General features: G+C 41.6%; 1 protein-coding gene across 1 annotated transcript in view; it reads right to left on the bottom strand.

Moving 5' to 3' along the window:
* Positions 1-4,227: 4,227 nt before the first annotated feature.
* Positions 4,228-21,891, bottom strand: part of SLAMF1 (signaling lymphocytic activation molecule family member 1) — a 39,685-nt gene continuing 22,021 nt past the window's right edge. The window contains exons 4-7 of the mRNA NM_001290890.1: positions 18,017-18,115; positions 13,481-13,554; positions 5,881-5,973; positions 4,228-4,290 (exon numbers count right to left, since the gene is read on the bottom strand). Of these exons, the coding sequence (NP_001277819.1) occupies positions 4,240-4,290; positions 5,881-5,973; positions 13,481-13,554; positions 18,017-18,115 (317 nt within the window). The 3' untranslated portion in view covers positions 4,228-4,239. The remainder of the gene's footprint in view (positions 4,291-5,880; positions 5,974-13,480; positions 13,555-18,016; positions 18,116-21,891) is intronic.

The following is a 21,891-nucleotide window of genomic DNA, read 5'->3' as shown; positions in this document are numbered from 1 at the left end:
TTGGGTCTTTGTTGCTGCACAGGCTTTTTGTCTAGCTGTGGTGAGCAGGCACAACTCTCTAGTTGTAGTACATGGGTTTCTCATTGTGGTGGCTTCTCTTGTTGCAGAGCACAGGCTCCAGAGCATGCAGGCTTCAGCAGTTGCAGCACTTGGCTTAGTAGTTGTGGCTCCCAGGCTCTAGAACACAGGCTCAGAAGTTGTGGGATCTTCCCAGACCAGGGATGGAACCCACGTCTCCAGAATTGGCAGGCAGGTAGATTCTTTGCCACTGAGCCACCAGGGAAGCCCCGAAACTATTTGTTAAATGAGTATGCCACTGAGTAGAATTAGGAGTTCTGTGAAACAAACTTTTGCAGTAAACTTTGATTAAAGTCTGTTACAAACCCACATTGGACCTCATTAGCTCTAAGGGAAGGGATCAACTCTCCCTCCAGCATGTAAATGCTGTGAACTGGTGAGAATTCAGCCACAATTTCAGCCAGTCCATGATCACGTCCTTCAAATACTGGCAAAGCGGTGCTGAGGATGCTGGTGTAGGGTGGACTGAATTGCTATATCGCCCTCTAGTGGTTGCTATGTGGAACTCTTCACAGAATCCTGTCGGGCTATAATCATAGCCTCTAAGTTGCTGCTTCTATAGATCTTTACCCAGACATCATTCAGATTTGAGGTAGGGTTTGGGCAAAGAGCTCGAATATAGATAACCTTCATAATATTGGTAGATGCGGGCCATTCTTAAGTGACTAGGTGGCCATTTTCAAAATATGATTTTTTTAATTTTCTTTTCTTATTGAAGGATAATTGCTTTATAGAGTTTTGCTGTTTTCTGTCAAACCTCAATATGAATCAGCCATAGGTATACATATATACCCTCCCTTATGAACCTCCCTCCTGTCTCTCGCCCCATCGCACCCCTCTAGGTTGATACAGAGCCCCTGTCTGAGTTTCCTGAGCCACACAGCAAATTCCCGTTGGCTATCCTTCATTTGCCTTTCCTACTGCTCTTTTCCCCTTGTAGTTAATCTTTAATGTATATAGAAAATATGATTTTTGATAGATCCACTTCTTGGTATATTCATGTATATTTAGTCTATGCAGAGATGACTAGGTGGCCAGTATGTTTTTAGATCAGTGGTTCTCAATTTGGGGGTTCTCAGTCCGTAGGAAGATTTTGCCCTGCAAAAATATCTGGTAATGTCAGGAAGCATCTTTGATTGTCATGACCAGGGACAGGGGATGTGCTACTGGCATCTAATGGGCAGAGGCCAGGGATGCTGCTAAACATCATATGATATATAGAACAGTCCACCATGTCAAGCAGTTATCGGGACTAAAATATCAATAGTGCTGCTGCAGTTGAGAAACACAATCTGGATTTGCTCCACAGGGGAAAGTTGAAGACATTCAGTGAAGGCAATAACTTTGGCAGTGACAAAAATTAATCCTTTAAAAATTGCTGCTTCTCGGTGTGGAGTGTGACTCCTGACTTTTCCCCTAGGAAAAGGACAACCTCGCAGTTCATCAAATCAAATCAGCCACCTTCAGGGCTTTACGATTATAGCTATAGAGACACAAGGTCACGAAACCTGTTTTGCCACTCTGCTAGATCACGTATTCTCTGGGTAACAAAGACAAAAGTACAATTTCTTGGGTGGACTGTCTGTATTTTACTCTTTCCAGGAGGTAGGAACAAAATCTTGAGGAAGAGAAGTAACTTACTGTAGTCAGTGGCTTCATAGTCAGTATATGGACTCTTTATCGGTCAGATCCTGGTTGTGTGACTAGAGTAAGTGACCTAAGGAAGCTTAAGGTTATGCCCAGTTTATTTCAGAACCCCAGCCCCTTAAAACTGAGAATGGGTCTGTTCCTCCTGAGTTCTCCAGAATTCAGATATGCTCAGTCAAAAGAAAACAGCAGAGAAACTTGGGGAAACCAGATTCTAAAATATCAGTTTAATTTTTTATTTTTTTTTAAGACTGAGGAAAAAGAAAGCTCCAGCTCACCCACAATGTCTTAGGGGAAAACTGGGAAGCAGTAAAAGGGTGATCTGAAGGGCTCTCTGATTTTCGACCCTGAATGTTATTTGAAGGATAACCAAAAAGATTCCATGATGCAGCCATTCTCCCGGTGAGTTCACAAGCCTTGGTAAGGGAATTTTGAAGGGATAGCCTTTTCTTTCCCTCATTTGTTTCTGCCCTTCCATCCGGTAGAATTCAGCCACAGGAAAAACCCAACTGCTGGGAACTGAGCTGCTAAAAAGTCTGAGTTATAGTAAACAAGTGATTGCTCATCGTCCTGGGGTTTGCAAATCCTGGTTTTTTGAGTATAGGCAGCTAATGAGCTTAAGACTATACAAAAGTGGTATAGTGGGAAGTGTGTGTGTGTGTGTGTCTCTGTGTGTGTGTGTGCGTGTGTGCACGCGCCTGCCCAGCATGGAATCCCAGTCGTTGTGTTTGTGGAAGACCCAGCCACCACTATGAAAGTGGAAAATGCCAGAAGTTCAATTCCCAACCTCCCTTGGAAGTAGAACATGGATGTATGACCTGGGATTGGTCACTTGATCTTAGCTTCTGATTTAGAAACTAGAGAAGAAAAGATGAAGAATGGACCCTGGAGAAGTCACTTTGGTACAGAAGGTACAACAGCAATTTGGAGTCCAGGTCTAGCTGAGGCAGGGGGGAGTGGTGGAGTCTGGGTCTAGTGCTGGGAGGACAACAGGAGCACAGCTGGTGGCCAGTGTTGTCATCCCTGGGCTGTACTCCGAGCCGCAGCCAAAGTCTCCCCTCTTCCTGCCCATTTTCAAACCATCATCTTACAGAACCTCCCAGTAGTTATTGGGGCTAACCAGCATCTTTTCAGGAGATTCCTTTTCTATATAAACAATTCAGTGTCCGTTTCTGTTCATCACAAATTGGAACACACCTGGAACTGGTTCTAAGAAATGAGATACGCTGAACAACAGAACTAAAATGTGAATTGATTGACTAGAGAGGGTAAAGTATAAGGCTATGAGGACCTCAGAGTTTTGAGCTGGAAAGTTAGTGACCCTTGTCATATGGTTGTAAGACTGTTGGCAGTTTCTTAAAGTGTTTGCTGAGGTCATACAAGACCCTTTCCGAAAGAAGAAGTGCTGAAATTGAAGAAGGCTTGTCTGAAAGCAGAGAATAGACGGGAAATAGGACTTCACTGGAAGAGGCTCTTTCTGTCTGCAGCCTATAATTTAAACTATTAAGTATTCAATTAGTTGAAACTGTTGGGCCAAAATATGTTAATTTTCTACTTCAGGATAGATTTAGTGGTGAGGAGAGGTATGCAAAGATTAAGACATGTTTGATAGAGACCCTGAAGACATGAGGCCATGGATGTAAAATGATCTCACAATCAGTTTGCAGTCTTAGTTGAGGCTCCAGGTTCGTTGCTCAATGGAGTAAATAGAGAACTAGACTCTAAAAATCATTTTGGGAAGTGAAAGTCAAGTTCCTTTGTAATAGCAAACACTGGCCAATTTTCTTTAAATCTGACTGCCATTTCCACAGAACAGTACTCTTAAGAATCTTAGATTTTTTTCATTCCGTTATTCAAAGCTCAGAGACCTCAAAATCATGTTTTCAGTTTATTGACTCTTTAGCTTCCAGGTTTTACAAATAAAATACTTTATTAGCTTCTTTGATAGAATAATGTCAGAGTGTTTTGCATACAATGAGGAGTTCATCCTTCACTGTCTATTCAGAGAGAGAAACTGACGCACAGAGCCTTGATCAAGTCTACTTGGTGATCGGGAGCAGCTCCCAGACTGAGTACAGGCAGCCAAGGTGTGAGCGGTTCCAGACTCTGTGGCTAGTGGTCAGCTGTCTGAGATAGGTCGTAGATGTCCTGTGCTGGCTTTCTGCCTTTAGCTTTCATCATCAAGTTGCGGCAAGACTTGATGGTTGCCTGAAGGTCCAGACTCACTGGACCAGCATTATCCATTTCATCGGCTACACCCCGGACATGTAAAGTCGTATCAACTAGCTCTCTGCTCTGAGCCTGGGCCATGCACAGAGCAGGCTAAGTGCTTGGGAAGCCTCACTTCCGTATCCATTTCACAGGTATATGTGGAAGCAACGTCACCAGGGAGCCGAACCGAGAAGAATGCAGATGTGCAGATGTCACAAAATACTTGGGATCTGGGACCAAGTTCAGTGTTTATTTTGGCTCTTCTATATTCCTTCGGAAAGTCCTTTCACTAAGTCTGTGATGTCAGCTCTCTGGAAGCGTCACACTGGCATAGACCGTGAAGGAACCTGATTCCTGGGGGAAAAACAGAGCAAGTCTGTGAGGGGAGAGACCAGCACTAGGTTTACAGGCTATAAATGGAAAGTGTGATGCTTAGGAAAAGGAAAGGTTCTCAAGAATCAGGTAGCATTGCAACTTGCTCAGCGTCTGTCACAGCTGGGTTTGTCAAGATTGTTTTGCTATGAATCATTTTTAAAGTCTCTGTTGAGTTTGTTACAATATTGCTTCTGTTCTATGTTTTGGTCTTGGGGCCATGAGGCATGTGGGATCTTAGCTCCCCAACCAGGGATCAAATCCACATCCCCTGCATTGGAAGGCAAAGTGCCAACCACAAGACCTCTGGGAAACCGTAGAGCTAGAGGCAGCACTCAGGTCCCCAGACTGTCTGCCTGCCCACAGATGGGCTACAGTCTCCTTCAAGCATATGCAAGCCATCAGGGAGACTAGGACAACTGACCCAGTCATCTGAGGACAGGCACTCAATTTAGAGCAGCCAAGAGAGTTCTAAATTACCAAGTTTAAAAAAAGGGAAGATCAGTGAGACCTAAAGGGACAAGGAAGAAGCAGTTCAGGTGGGAGAGGGATGGGGAGGAGATGACGACTGAGCAGAGAATTCTCATAAGGAAAGGAGATTCAAGAGTCAGAGACACAAAGAGACAGGAGTTGGGGAATTCAGGTGGTTTTGCTGCAAAATGTGAATATATGCCAAGTGCTGTGTTTCTTCCCCAAGAAAGCATCATTAAAAATCTACATGATTTTTTAAACCTTTTAAAGTCAGATTTATGTTTTTACTTCCCTTTGGATAGGAGTGTTCTGTAACTAAACCTCAAAATGAAGACAAGGCATCCTTCCAGGCATTGCTGGGTATGTGTACAGTAGGCTTGAGGAAAATAGGTAAAAGTAGGTATTTCTGTGGTCTTTTGATCCTCCATTATCTCCTGAAATGCTTTATTTGATAAAGCCCAACTGGAGCCAAGACTTCAGCACAGAATTTACTTCTGTTCATTTAGTAAAAGTAAGATTTTTTTTCAAGTAAACTTACTCCATTCTGATCTTGCAATGGGATAAAACAGGTGGGCTAGGCGTCATATTCTTTACACCTTTGCAGAGCTCTACTCCTAAATATTCTGATAAATAGGGCTGAATGGGAACTAGACATGGATATTTTTACAAAGCTCCCCTGGCTATATGCAGCTGGACTTGAGAAGTCCTGGACTCAAGATGCAATTTCTGAACTTGAGCATGCATCAGGATCACTTGGAAGATGTTATTTTTTAATGTGCAGATGCCTGGTGACCTGTTATAGACATTCTGATTGAACAGATCTTAGAGAGAAGTTCCCAGAATCTTTATTTTTAATAAATATGCCAGCTGATTCTGCTGTGGTCCTTAGACAGCTCTCAGAGAAACACCAGTGAAGAGAAAGCGAGCAGGTGAGAAGCCATGAGGGTTTTCCCAGAAGCCCTGCAATCGAGGCTGCAGATGCTCCTTGCTGCCTGCTTGCCAGGACCTGCGTTCTCCATTTCAGCTCCACACAGGTTCCACCCTTTCCCCGCCTCCACCGATTCCCTCTCTACAGAGAGGAGGCACAGAGCGATGCCTCACCTGGATGGGCTCTGGGACAGGCTCTGTGGCAGCGACATAAATGGTGGTGCAGGGGTCCTGTGCTGCCAGGGGGTCAGGTTTCTTCTGAACAGACTACAAGGGAAACAAAGTAAATAAGCCATTAGTTGAGCAGCAAGTTATTTCCCATCTAATTCTCCTCATGGAGAAGTGCAGAATCAAGAAGTTATGAGCTAAAAAGTTCTTTGGAGTCATTTGGTCCTTTTCAGGTGAAAATTTTCCCCCAGATTCCCTGGAACTCAACTCCCTGGGCTTTGCTTAAGACTCCTCGAGTGACATCTTGGAGCTGACAGCCTTGTGAGGCAGCCTGACTTACCATTACCACTTCCCAGCTGTGTTAAAAGTCTTCCTCATAGTGAACTGAAATTGGTGTGGCTCTTACATGGATAGTTGATGAGAATGAGACTTATATAGTATTTTAGTCTCACTCATATCACCTACATAGGACTTCTCTGACACTCAGACGGTAAAGAATCTGCCTGCAATGTAGGAGACCCAGGTTTGATCCCTGGGTTGGGAAGATCCACTGGAGAAGGGAATGGCAACACACTCCAGTATCCTTTCCTGGGAAATCCCATGAACAGAGGAGCCTTGTGGGCTATAGTCCATGTGGTTGCAAAGAGTCGGACACGACTGAGTGACTAACACACACACACACACATATCACTCACAACAAGCAGAGGTCCTGCTATTCCTCACTATCATGGCTTCTCATCAGTTCTCTTTCCTATCTAAATATCGAAGTTAATAATAACCATTCATATGCAAGTGTTTTAAGTGTACAAAGTTCTTCACATATATCTTCCCATTTGTCTCACAACCACTCTATATGTTAAATACAACTGTTACTCACATTTCATAGATGAAGATGCTAAAGTCCAGAAAGATTTAGTGCTTTCTTTATGGCACATACAAGAAGTATCAAAGCCAGGATTTTAACTTAAAGCACATGTACTTTCCATCATGCTATTCTTCTTTGGTTACCCCAACTTATAATGACCTCTCCTTTACTTAAATTCTTTAGGTACTTAAAGTCTAATTCTCACATTATGGCACTTACCTGTACACTGTATACAAGACACTCTGATATATTTATATGTTGCTTCTCCAAACAAACCATCAGTTCCTTGACAAATAGCCTATATATATATATATATATTTTTTGCATTCCCTACGAAGCAGTGCTGGGCATGCAAGAACCTTCAGTCTATGTTTGTTAATGTTACTAGAAATGAATTAAAATCCACAATACCAGGACAAAATCAGTGTAGGTGTCAACTGAGACCACATCTCTCTAAGATGGAGATGACATATCTGATGCCTAGAAAGTCATCCTTTCAACATACGTAGGGGCCCTGGTGTAGAATAATATTATACTCTCCCTTTCCTGAGCATAGAGAAAGACTTAACGATGAAGGCCATGGGTTTTAATGGGAGAGCACTTGGAATCTTGTCATCTGATAGAAGAGATAAGAAATTGGAAAAGTTTACTAGAGGAAAGAAGATTCAAGGTGCGACATGATCTTTCTTTTCATATGTCTGATGAATTGCCACGTAGAAGAGGAATTACATTTGTTCTATAGAATACTTTAGCTTTAAACCGAGGTTGGAAGCTTTAGGGTAAGATTTTGGTTCAGTATAATGAAGATCTTTCTAATAGTAAAAGAAAAGAAAGAAAATGTTAATCACTCAGTTATGTCCGACTCTCTGCAACCCCGTGGACTGTAGCCCTCCAAGCTTCTCTGTCCATTATATTCTCCAGGCAAGAGTACTGGAGTGGGTTGCCATTCCCTTCTCCAGAGGAGCTTCCTGACCCAGGGATTGAACCCAGGTCTATTGCATTTTGCAGGCAGATTCTTTACCATCTGAGCCACCAGGGAAGTAAGAGGTGCTCAAATGTGGGATGAATTGTCTTGCTGCTGCTGCTAAGTCACTTCAGTCGTGTCCGACTCTGTGCAACCCCATAGACGAGAGCCCACTAGGCTCCCCCATCCCTGGGATTCTCAAGGCAAGAACACTGGAGTGGGTTGCCATGTCCTTCTCCAATGCATGAAAGTGAAAAGTGAAAGTGAAGTCACTTAGTCGTGTCCAACTCTTAGCGACCCCATGAACTGTAGCCCTCCAGGCTCCTCCATCCATGTGATTTTCCAGGCAAGAGTACTGGAGAGAGGCAGTGAATTACCCACTACTGGAAGTGGTTGGGGTACAGCAGGAATTCTCACACTTTAATGTGCATAAGAATTTCCTAAGGATCTTGTTAGAAGTTTGGTTCTATTTCAGAAGATCTGAGGTGGGAACTTTCTGCATTTCTAATTAGGTCCCAGGTAATGCTTTTAGTAAAAGATTGTTTTAGTAAAAATGAGCTAGCCAGCACTTTGGAAGTAATGTCGTAGAAGATAATTCAGCAGTAACTGGGTGAAATTAAAGAAGATCTAAATAAAGGAAAGGACATAACATTTTGTGAATTTAAAATTCAGTATTAAAACATACATGGTCTTCTCTAGTTGATCACTGCAGTTCTAATTAAAATTCCAGCAAAATTTTAAGGGTCTTGAAAATTGAATCTAAACTATATAGATGAAAATGCAAAGGACTAACATGAGTTTGAGTGAACTCCGGGAGATGGTGATGGACAGGGAGGCCTAGAGTGCTGCGATTCATGGGGTCGCAAAGAGTCGGACACGACTGAGCGACTGAACTGAACTGAAAAATGGCCAAGAACTTGAAGGAGAACAAGTGAAAAGAAAGAAAGTGTTAGTCACTCAGTCATGTCTGACTCTGCAACCCCACGAACTGTAGCTCGCCAGGCTCTTCTGTCCATAGGATTCTCTGGGCAAGAATACTGGAGTGGGTTGCCATTCCCTTCTCCAGGGGATCTTCTTGACCCAGGGATGGAACCTGGCTCTCCTGCATTGCAGGTAGATTCTTTACCATGTGAACCACAGATTTATAATAAATCTGTAAGCACAGGTTTGTAAAGACAGTATGGTACTGGTACAAGTGTAAAGAAATAGAACAGTGGAGCAGAATAGAGAACTTCAAAATAGATCCACACATATACGGACCCTTGATTTATAATGATGTGGCTCTGCAGTGGGTCAAGAACAGTCTTTTAAATATAGTCAATAAGATATCCATGTGGAAAAATATAAAACAACCCATCTCATACCATACTTAAAAAATCATTTTCAGATACATAACAGACATAAGTTTAAAAGATAAACCACACTGTTTGTAGAAGACTGTAGAAGAATATCTTCTAATATTCTTAACTGGAATATCTTCAAAATTTCTTAACCAGAATACAAAAAGTTTTATCTACAAAGGAAGAGATTACCAAATTGTTCTATGGAAAAATTGAGACTGTTCCTTTATCAAAATGTAAAGGAAATTTCAGAGTGAAGTTATCTGCTAACACACAACTGCCAAAAAGCCAAAAATATTTAAGTATCTTATGATAATCCCACCCCAGATAGACTGAGACTCAAAGGAAAAATGGGTAAGGGATTTAACAGCCACTTTAAGAAAGAGGATATTAATATGGCAATAAACAATATGAAAAATTGTTCAACTTGCTTAATAATTAGTGGAATGCAAAATAAAACTATAAAAATGGTATCCAACAGAATGACTAAAATTTAAAAGGCTAATAAATAAGAAAGACTTCTTAAGTGAACAATGCAAAGAAATAGAGGAAAGCAATAGAATGGGAAAGACTAGAAGTCTCTTTAAGGAAACTGGAGATATCAAGGGAACATTTCATGAAAGGATGGGCACAAGAGAGGGCAGAAATGCCAAGGACTCGACAGAAACAAAAGAGACTAAGACGAGGTGGCAAGAATACACAGAATTATACAAAAGAAGTCTTAATGACCTGGATAATCATGATAGTGTGGTCACTCACCCAGAGCCAGGCATCCTGGAGTGTGAAGTCAAGTGGGCCTTAGGAAACACTACTATGAACAGAGTTAGTGGAAGTGATGGAATTCCAGGTGAGCTCTTTCAAATCCTAAAAGGTGATGCTGTTAAACTGCTGCACTCAATACATCAGCAAATTTGGAAAACTCAGCAGCGGTCACAGAACTGGAAAAGGTCAGTTTTCATTCCAATCCCAAAGAAAGGCAATGCCAAAGAATGTTCAAATTACCACACAGTTGCACTCATTTCACATGCTAGCAAGGTAAAACTTGCTAGAGAATGTCCAGATGTACAAGCTGGGTTTAGAAAGGCAGAAGAACTAGAGATCAAATTGCCAACACTAGAGAAAAGCAAGGGGATTCCAGAAAAGCATCTACTTCTGCTTCACTGACAAGAATAGAGCCTTTGACAATGTGAATCACAACAAACTGTGGAAAATTCTTAACGAGATGGGAATACCAGACTACCTTACCTGTCTGCTGAGAAACCTGTATGCAGATGAAGAAGCAACAGTTAGAACTGGACATGGAACAATGGACTGTCTCCAAATTGGGAAAGGAGTACATCAAAGCTATATATTGTCACCCTATTTATTTAACTTATATGCAGAGTACATCATGAGAAATGCTGAGCTAGATGAATCACAAGCTGGAATCAAGATTGCCAGGAGAAACATGAACAACCTCAGATATGCAGATGGCAACACTCTAATGGCAGAAAGAGAAGAGGAACTAAAGAGCCTCTTGATGAAGGTGAAAGATAAGAGTGAAAAAAGCTGGCTTAAAACTCAACATTCAAAAAGCTAAGATCATGGCATCCAGGCCCATCACCTCATGGCAAATAGTAGGGAAAAGTGGAAACAGTGACAGATTTTATTTTCTTAGGCTCCAAAATCGCTGCAGATGATGACTGCAGCCATGAAATTAAAAGACACTTGCTCCTTGGAAGGAAAGCTATGACAAACCTAGACAGTGTATTAAAAAGCAGAGATATCACTTTGCCAACAAAGGTCCATATAGTCAAAGCTATGGTTTTTCCATGTATGGATGTGAGATTTGGACCATAAAGAAGGCTGAGCACTAAAGAATTCATGCTTTTAACTTGTGGTGCCAGAGAAGACTCTTGAGAGTTCCTTGGGCTGCAAAGAATCAAACCAGTCAATCCTAAAGGAAATCAATCCTGAATATTCATTGGAAGGACTGATGCTGAAGCTGAAGCTCCAATACTTTGGCCAACTAATGCAAAGAGCCAACTCATTGGAAAAGACCCTGATGCTGGGAAAAATTGAAGGCAAAAGGAGAAGGGGGTGGCAGAGGATAAGATGGTTAGATAGCATCATTGACTCAGTGGACATGAATTTCAACAAACACCAGGATATAGCAAAGGACAAGGAAGCCTGGCATGCTATAGTCCATGGTATTGCAAAGTGTAAGACACAGCTTAGCGATTAAACAACACCGCCATCAAGTTTTGATTAGAATGTGTAACAGCTGAAACTCTGGTATACAGGTGCAAAAAAGTAAATTGATATACATATTTTGAAATACAGCTTGGCCTTGTCTAGTCAATTTGAAGACATGTATACTGTATGACTTAGCAATTCTACCTCTAGACACATCCCCAACAAAAATATGTGCACATATCTACCAAGAAGCATACATATGAATATGAATAGCTGTAGTTTTCATAATCCCTCAGACTAGAAATAAAGTAAATGTCCATCAATAGTTGATTGGAAAAATAAACTCTAGTATATGCATATATCAATATACCATAAAGCAATGAATATGAATGCATTGTATCTAAGCTCAAAGACATGGATGCATCTTATTAAGGTAATATTAAGTAAAAGAAACCAGACATAGAAGGGAAAATACTGTAGGATTCCATTTTTATAAAGTCAAAAAAAAGAGTAAACTTTATTTTTAGGAAGTAGGGATAAGGAATCTTTGAGGAGGAGAGAGAAGAGAGTGATTAGGAGACATACAAGGGCTTCTAGGGGTCCAGATGATGTTCTGTTCCTTGATCTAGGGGTTAGTTTTATGGTCCTAAAAGACTCAACACTGAGAGATATAATTTCTCCTCAAATATAATAGATGTGCAGATTCAGTGCAATCCTAATAGGATTTTTCCTCTTTTTGTGATGCTTGAGAAGCTGATTCTAAAATACATATGAAAGTACAAAGGTACAAGGATAGTCAAAACTCTTGAAGGAAAACAAGATGAGAAGGCTTTATTGGATATGAAGATGGGATAATTCATTGAGGTGACATTTACAGATTGTGCACTGTTTAGTATGCATGTCATGCTGTTAATCACTCAGTTGTGTCTGACTCTTTGCGACCCCATGGCCTGTAACCCGCCAGGCTCATCTGTCCATGAAATTCTCCAGGCAAGAATGCTGGAGTGGGTTGACATTTCCCCCTCCCAGAGATCTTCTGTACCCGGGGATTGAACCTAGGTCTCTTGCATTGCAGGCAGATTCTTTACCATCTGAGCCACCAGGGAGTAAAAAGAGATGCTAACAACATGGGATCAAATAGATAGGGAAGGCACCATGGTAAATGTGAACCTGATTACCTAAAAGTATATGCAAAAGAGGTTGCTCTTGGGACTCATATATTTAAACGGAGTTTGGTTCTCAGTGGTAGTCATGGCCTGTGAAACAAATCCTCCAGGCCTCTAGGGGACAGCAGAAAGAAGATTTTTGTCCAAGAGTTAATCTCTGGCTTACAGAAATGCATTTACTGTCATCTGATGCAATTTCCCAAGGTGTTAATCAAAACTGTATTTACCTTCACATCTTTTACTCAAGAATTTGCCTTCCCCTACAGCCTAAAGGTCAGATTCTGGCCTTTACATCACTTAGAATTGCTTTCAGTTCTGAAAAACTATAATATCTTCATCAGTTCAGTTCAGTCACTCAGAAGTGTCCTTTTTGCGATCCCATGCACTGCATCACGTGAGGCTTCCCTGTCCACCACCAACTCCCAGAGATGTAATATCTTCATATCTAACCATTATCCTTTAGCCACCCTCTTACTTCTAACATATCTGCTCAACTTTATCTTGACTCTTTTTTAAAATCCAGCTCTTCCATTTCAATCCAACCATCACTCCATCACAGTTCTGCTTTCATCTCCTGCCTACATACCCTCTTCCATCTCACCAACCACTCTCTAGGCAGAATCCTCAAGATCCTCCTTCTTTATCTCTTTGATGTTTGCAAACTCTTACTTGGATCAGACCAACATGTCACACAATAGCCTTTCTCAACCATTCCCTCTCTCCTTAAGCTGCATCCTTTTCCTTAGAGAAGGAAAAAGTTTGATAACATGGAACTGTAAACTCCTAAAATGCCAGAGAGGGAAGGAGCCATACATTACATGTTTCTAGTGTCCTCACTTTTTTCCTGTGAAGAAACAGATGGCTAGAAAAGTACCCAGTGTTTCCTATCATTTCAAATAATAAATCATCCCATCTGACACTGAAGTTTATTGCCCTTTTAGAGAGCTCTTGTTCTTGCCTTCTGCTTTCCAAATTTCTTCTGCTTCATAACTCATGTAGAACAATGAATGTCGGGCATGAAAAGCGAACTGACTGGCCAGGGAGTCCATGGGAAACATGACAGGTCCACCCCAGACAAACAAAGTATAGAACTTACACCTGATGTCTGGACTTGGGCATAGATAGTAAGGCTTTTTGCTTCCGTTGTTGGCTGGTAATTATCTGTTTTACCTGGGGAAAAGAAACCATAAGTGTTATGTCTCTCTCTCTCTGGTTTCCAGCATGAACTCTCTGCTCAGACTTCTCTGGTCTTTGCATCTTGGTGCATACCCACCTACCCCAGGAGTACCATAGAAAAAAGCATTGAGTCCCAAATCCCGTGCACATTTGTCCTATGACATTAGGTTAGTCACTTGATCTCTCTGGGCCTAATGTCCCTATCTGTAAAATGAAAATGAAATACCTGCCTCTCAGGGCTGTTGTGATGATTACATGAGATATAACCTGTAAAGTGTATAGGACGGTGCCTGGCACATAGTGTTACATGTAATTGTTAGGTGTGATTGATATGCCATTTGATTATTTTGATCTCTCTATTCTTTGATGTGCATGTCTAGTCTCCTATTAGAATTTCAAGTTTTTTAAGGGTATGGAAAGTTATTTATACCTCTTTTGTATTCTTCAGTTATAGAGGTTCATTCACAGCTTTCTCACCTCCTTGTTTCTGGGGAACCGGTAGATGTGTAGTGGGAGGGGTGTAAGAGGGATGATCTGCCAGGGACTATTTGGAATAAAGCTGCCATGTCATTCTAATGCCTACCATCTTTTTTTTTCCCCCTCAAAGTCCAGGGTCTCTGAAAATTAATATGCTGCAGAACATTTAAATTTTTAAATAGTTTTAAACTTTTTTCTTTTTAAATCTATAGAAATAATTCATTGCTACAAAAATTTAAATAGTAGAGAGCAAAAAGTACTTCCTCCTTCCTCCTTCACTCAGTAACCAGTATGATTTCATTCTCAGAAGTAATAATTTTCAACAGTTTGATGTATCTCCTTCCAGATGAACTCTGTACAATAGAACTTCATCTTTGATGATGGAAATATTCCCTGTCAGCAATCTAAGTAGCCGCAAGTCTCACATGACTACTGAGCACTTGAGCTGCGGCTAATGCAACTGAGGAATTGAACCTTCAGTTCAACTTGGTTCAATTTCAAATTGCTTTCAATACTATGAAAAAGAATGTATATAAATGCAGAACTGAATCCCTGTGCTGTGCAGCAGAAATTAACACCACATTATAAATCAACTATACTTCAAAAAATTTTTAAAACAATTGCATTTAATTCTAATTAATTTAAATTTAAATAGCCACATGTGGCTGGTGACCACCAAATTAGACAGTGTGGTTCTGGACACTTGTATAGATTTTTTTTAATGCAAATATGGTCATTCCATACACACTTCTCTGTAACCCGACCTTCTCCCTTACCATATATTGAGGACATTTTCCTTGCTAAAGCAGTGGATCAATCTCATTCTTTCTGATGTTTCATGGTATTCCTTGCATGCATCATGTAGCAGTGAGAATGATGGAGGGAAAAAACAGAAGCAAGGATGCCTGTTTTGGGGACTATTGCAAAGTCCAAGCAAAAGCAATGGGGCTTAACACACAGGAAATCACAGTCTTTAGGGTAGACTTATTTTAACACCAGTTAATTTATTCTCTTAAAAAACTAGACATGTCTCTGAAGAAATAGCACTTAGGAGAGGTATATTTTTATTTTGAAGGAAAAGGCCTTGTGTGTATGTTCGTGATAAAGGTGGTGGAACGTGCTGCTTGAGGGTGTGACCCTTGGGGAGGAAATGATGGGCAGCCCCAGGAGAAGCTCAGAGAATTCAAAGAAACCAAAATATGGTTTTCCTGTGTGGGTGTGGGCATGGAGTGCTTACCTTCCTGATGGTTGCAACTTCCCTTTTTTGGTCTGAGTGGATAATTGGCTGAGGAGTGTGCATGTGTTTGGATACGGGAATGGAGAATAGAGGTTGGGGTGATCAGAGGAGATAACAGAAGGATTGCAAGTTAGTTCTGTGAAATACATCCTTTCAGTTCAAATCTGGAGTGTCTGCACAATTATAACCCTCACTCAGTACTATCCTTGGTGTTGTAGGGGAACAGAGATGGTACAGAATCAATTCTGGCCCTTAAGGACTTTCAGTCTTTCAGGTCAGCTCAAGCTGAAAATTACAATAGAGGGGACAGTCTTAAACGGTCAGAGAGATGCAAAAGGCTGTATGTTGCTTCTCAAAAAGACTGCTGGATCAAGATAATTCAGTCTCATGCATTTTTTCCTCAATGCAGGGACAAGTTTTCATGAGTCAGCTCAACTCTAGTCACTGAGACCTTAAGATCTAATGAAAAAGTTCTCGGCCTTAGAATTGCAGCATCTACCTTCTAGTCCTCACTAGTTGTGTGGCATTAGCACTTGTCATCTCAATGGATATCTTCTCCTACCATCACTGTAAAATAAAGGAGTGGACTGTCTACTATTCTTTTTCAACTCTTACCTGTGGCGTTAAGTTGTCTCATGCTACCCTAACCTCAAGTATTGATACTTTAAATCCGCTCTCTGCGCCCGTCCCAGAGCCTTCCAGTGCTGCCCTCTGCTGGCAACAGGATTTAAATAGTAATGCCTGGAGAATCCCAGGGACAGCGGAGCCTGGTGGGCTGCAGTCTATGGGGGTCGCACAGAGCTGGACACGACTGAAGCGACTTAGCAGCAGCAGCAGCCTGCGTTAAACACTGTTTATTTGTGTGTGTATGTTATGTGTCGATCCATCTATTTATCCATCTATTATCCATCATTTATCAGTGCTTTCTGGTATTGACTCTTGAATCCCCACAAAAACGCCATGAAGTATGTATTATTATCCCCATTTTGCAGAGGAGAAGTTAGATTATCTGTTTGATCACGGAACTCATAAGTGGCAAAGTCTGAATTTGAAGGCTAAAATCTCTGTTCATACCCAGCGTACCTCCTGAGCCCGGAATTTCCAGAGAGTCCATTTGAAAAGCTTCACATGGACTGCATTCTGGAAATGACGCTGGTAGAAGTTGCCAATAAAATCTCTTGAACAAAGTCTTATGGGGTTACGGTAATTGAGCATAGGTTTTAACCACAGATTTAAGGCAAGATTTTTGCATGTTCCTGGCTTACAAAGAATACACAGTGATCAGAAACAAGGATGGGTATGTGTGTTGGGAAAAGTGATAGAGAATTATTGCGGGGTGGGGAGTACTAGTCCCTTCAGAGGCAACCACGCGATAGCAGCATGTAGCGGAGGAAAGAGTGTGAGTTAGGATCCCAGAGCCTTCGCCAGCAGGGTTAATGCAGATTCGTTAATCTCAGTTTTCTCATTGCTAGTATTTCAGTGCTGCTTCATCGTCTTAGCCAACAGTGGCTACCCTGCCTCATCCCCATAAGCTTTCATTGTGTCTGTCTGAATCGCCCCACCCCCTCCCAGTTCCTCCCCAGCTACCTCTTAGATGGAGGAAATGAGACAAGGTAGGTGGCCTGCTATGACCTAGATTATTTAATATAAGCAAAACCAACATAAGAGTGCTGAGGTAGGGCTTTTCCAAGAAGGTTGTATGTGGAGAACATTAATCTGCTTGAGAATGAGATTGGCCATCAGATCTGTGGTGTGAAGATCAAGTTCCATCTTCCCCGTGGGCGGACCGACTTGGGGACCTGTCCCGATTGCGGAGCAGGAGCTTCTGCTGCTAGCGTGGGTGGGTGGTGGGTAGTGTGGCCAAGGAGAGCACATGGCCTTGAGATATTGAATCACAGGACAGCGTGGACGCCAGGAGATACTAACGCTTGGCATTGAAACTTCAAGGGAATCATTGGACCTTAAGTGTTTCAGTCCACCCTGGGTGACTTTCTGTAACTATTTAGTTTGGCTTTAAGCGACCTCATGGATTGCACGGTTGACCAAGGTGAGTCAGAACATGTGCTAAATCGTAGTAAACTGTGTTCCCTCTGCTGTGTTCTGATGACCTGTGGGCCTTCCCAGAGGAACATACCCTGGGAGTTGAAAAACATGGTTGCAGTTCTGATTCCCTCACCAACCAGCTGGGTGACCTTGCAGGAGTCACTTAGCCTCTCTGTGCCTTGGTTACACCATTGCTAAGTCTCAGAGAGACATATCTTAAGTGTAAAAAGAAATTATAGAAAGGTTTCAACCCTTGGGTAAAAACATCTTACTATAAGGTTCTTTTTATCAGTCAGTAGATATAGCTTCACTTGAACAAGATCCAAGACTCCTCTGAATTCTGCTCCTAGTTTAAGCCTCTTATCTGGCCCCTTTCAGCATCCTATACACACCTCAGCTGCAGTGCTAGTCATACTGAATTTAAATTATCTGTGTAATGTCTCCTGTGTTAGATATCTGTGGTTCATCTTTCCTTTCATCCCTATAGACTAGTGTGGTGGTGGTGGTGGGGGGGGTCAAGCAAGACATGCTGAATGAGACTGAATTAAACAAAGTCTCAGGATATGTTTATTTAGTGTTTTTGCAAAGGCGCTTGCTCCCTGCAGAAAGCCAAAGTGGTGAGAGCAAGTGCTCATGGGGAGAGGTCCCTTGCTTACCACAGGGAGTCTGATAAGAATCTCTTTGTTGTCAGGCACCTACCTCTTCTTCTCAACAGTAGTATCACCACTTGGAGAATCATGATAATGCCAACGATGCTCCCTAAGAAGAGCCCAACATATAGTCCCCATTGTCTTGATTCTGGGGGAAAAAAAAAAAAGTTAAAGGGCAAACTCAAAAGTGCTGTGAGTTTAAAAACATCCCACGCAGAAGTGGGGAGACCTAGTCTCATGTTTTCTGCCTATGTTCTTTCTCAAGAGAGACATTAATTCTCATAGCTTTAGAGATCAAATTTAGCCCACTGAAGAGTTCCAGATCTGTTTCCTTATCCTGATTTCCATCACTATACTTGACTTCCATACACCTAGTTTCTGTAAAGACTCTTCTACTCAGACGTTCTATTTTTCACTTCACTTGAGACATTTTACCACATGAGTAAAGCTAAACTTATCTTTGTTTTTTCCTAAGTCAATCTCTCTGCTAGGTTTCTCTGTTTGTAAATTTCTAATGTGTCCTGTATCCATTTTGGTAAAAAGAACAGGATGGAATGGGGAGGGAGGAGGGTTCAGGATGGGGAACACATGTATACCTGTGGCGGATTCATTTTGATATTTGGCAAAACTAATACAATTATGTAAAGTTTAAAAATAAAATAAAATAAAAAAAATCCTTAAAAAAAAAAAATAAATAAAAAGAACAGGATGGCTCCACATGCTGTCCCCGCACTCCCACACAGTTCTCATGAGACACCAGGAGGAAGGAGGATCTACTTTACTTTTAAAATAAACACAGTAGTGCTATTATTGTCCTTCCATACAAATAATTGTATTGAACCAACTAGACCTGAACTGAAAGAAAAGCATGTAGTTTTCCTCTGAATCATTCCCGCATTTAATATTAGCACTAGACTACCAGTCACTAAGTTAAAAATCAGAGAGCCAGTTTTCATTGTTTTCTCTCCTCTCCCTCCTTTACCAAATCCTTCTGAACCAGGAGCAGCATCTTAATAAATAAGACATTTAGCTCAAAAAGATAATAATAGATAATTACTGAACATTTACAATGGACCAAGCATTTTTTAGTGCATTGTCTATTAATGCATTTAATCCTCAAAGCAATCCTATGAGGTAGATACTCATTACTCCCATTTTGTGGATAAGGAAGAGGGCACAGAGATCCTTGAGAACTATAGGTTGGTCTAAGAGTAGAAACATGGCTGAATATTGAAGACAGACTTCTTGGAGAGTCAGAGAGATGCATGGGCTTGGGGTTAAGTTACATCAGGGTAATGAACAGTGGCTGACAACCCAAAGCACTACGTTTCTAAGTGAAGTAATAGCATTCACATTCTAGATAGAAAGAGATCCTTGAGAACTATAGGTTGGTCTAAGAGTAGAAACATGGCTGAATATTGAAGACAGACTTCTTGGAGAGTCAGGGAGATGCATGGGCTTGGGGTTAAGTTACATCAGGGTAATGAACAGTGGCTGACAACCCAAAGCACTATGTTTCTAAGTGAAGTAATAGCATTCACATTCTAGATAGAAAGACAGCAGGAGGTACTGTTACATTAATGAGTAAGGGTAACTTGTAAAGATGATTGTGGAATCAGGCTGATTGTTGTTAAACCTGTGATAGATTTGTTGGGCAGTAACTGGAAGAAAGGAATAAGTAGAGGACAGAAGGGCAGGGTACTTACAGACACAATTCAGACATTTACAGAGTTGGCCAGAGATAGAGCCTGAAGTTGCAACAAAATGGTAAAATGCATCCTGCCAAGATCCAACTGGGCCTGATAGATGAGCAGAAGTTGCCTCCAGGATTTGAAAAGATTCTTTTCTTTCTAGGTCTTTAACACATCAAGTCATCCCAGGGAATCCCACTGAACTGGGGTTTTGTAAGCATCTTGATTATAGAGTTTCTTCCCAGAACTAAACATATTTTAACTCAGCCAGATAACAATTTTAGCAGTCTCATGACCCCCAGTCAAAAAGCAAGGGTGCAAGCAGAGTTGTAGGAAGGCTTCTAAATTTACATAAAGCCTGAAATGTGAGTACAAAGTCACTGCGGAAGCTGGAGCTGCCCTGTCAACAGCTCTAGCCTGAATGGCTGAGGGCTGCTGAGAGCCCACTTCACGTGTGTGTATGTGTGTGTGTGTGTGTATCTGAGGAACAGTGACAGATTGATTATTTAGTGCTTATGTTGCCAACACCAGAAAACTCATAGAGAAACCTTTCAAATCCTAAGATAAAGAAGCAGGGCCAGCAGCCTAAGTACCTCCAGGTTTCTTCAACCCATGGGATGGGCCCAGTAAATGGTTATGGTAGCACATAATATTTCAAGACTATTTCCTCTTTTTTCTTCCCTCGTGTGTTTTGAGACCTTCTAAAACAACAGAACAAGCACTGCAACTACATAAGTGAATTTAAAAAATAGCATTTCTTTCAAATTTCTTTTATATAAAAATAAAACCAATAAGGTGGTGTACCTAAAACTAGAAAATAGCAAGATAGCTAAATAAATTAAAGTAAAACTAGAAAATAGAAGATGACATAAGTGTATAAGTCAGCTGCCAAATGAGAGTTCCTTCCGCTGTGACAGCCCAGCCACCTACCTACTCACATAAACTAAATATAACTGGGGCATATTACTGGCCCAGAGGACATAATAGCAACTGCTCTCTCTTTCTTTTCAGGGTCTCAGGAGGATGAAAGCTATCTGCTCCTCTTGTCCTATGACATACATGACCCCCTTCTGCCAGGTCAGCCACATCGGAAAGGCAACCTGGTCACAGTCCTGAAAGACATTTCATAAGCCCTAATTTCCCCCTTAATCTTTGGATACAAATTAATATGAATCTATTGGAGGATGTAAGTTATAGGACCACAGACTTTTTTTTTTTAACTTTAAAGGAATTACAGAGCTTATCTGACTCAGCTCACTAGTTTTATTTTGAGAAAACAGAGACCCAGGCCAGCATACCTAGAGTCACAGAAGAAGGCAATGGCCAAAACAGGTGAGAAGAGACCTGAAGGCTTCACAGTTTGTTTTAGCCTATGGAGGTGAGGCCTCTTACAATGATAGCAGCAGAAGGGTAGGACGCCTGGCAGATGTTCTGAGTCAAAAGCTCTCTGAGGTCCCAGCTCACCCCTCACCAACCTTCATCCCACATCTGCAGGTGTCTCGCCTCTCCTTCCTCCCACTGCACCTTCACTAGTCCCATCGCCTGCCTAGCCCTGGCCCCAGGCCAAGCTTAACTCCTCTGTGTAACTCTTCCTTCCACTTGAGCTCCCATTCTTCCCTCTCCTTTGGACTCTGAAGCCTCTTGATTTATGTCCTACATCTTAAAATTATCTTTGCTGTGGAGACTTGTCTTCAGGGAGGGCACCTGGAGCTAGACAGATGGACTCAAATTCTGGGTCTACCACTTGATAGCTCTGTGACCTCCAGAGGCCTCATACCCTCTGGGGTCCCTGTTTCCTCAATGTCAAAACAAACATAAAAATATTCAGTTCGCATAATTGTTCTGATGAACCAATGAAATAACATGGAAAGTGCTTAGAGCAACGCCTAGAATCTAGCATGTGGTGCGTGCATGATAAATCACTTCCGATTTATCACAACAAAGAGTTGTGTCCGACTCTTTGCGGCCCTAAGAACTGTAGCCCACCAGGCTCCTCTGTCCATGAGATTTTCCATCCCATGGATATTCTCCAGGTAAGAATACTGGAGTAGGTTGCCATGCCCTCATTCCAAGGGATCTTCCTGACCCAGGGATCAAACCTGCATCTCCTGCATTGGCAGACCGGTTCTTTACCATTAGTACCACCTGGGAATCCCAAGGCAAGCGGAATTGATGTTTATTCACTACACACTTCCCAGGTGTAGCTTCTACACTTGGTGTTCACCTTTTTGGT

Source organism: Bubalus bubalis, chromosome 6 (genome assembly GCF_019923935.1).
Source record: "Bubalus bubalis isolate 160015118507 breed Murrah chromosome 6, NDDB_SH_1, whole genome shotgun sequence".
In the NCBI taxonomy this organism is placed as follows: Eukaryota; Metazoa; Chordata; class Mammalia; order Artiodactyla; family Bovidae; genus Bubalus; species Bubalus bubalis.
Note: the sequence above shows the minus strand (reverse complement) of the source record. Positions and strands in the feature narration are given on the sequence as shown.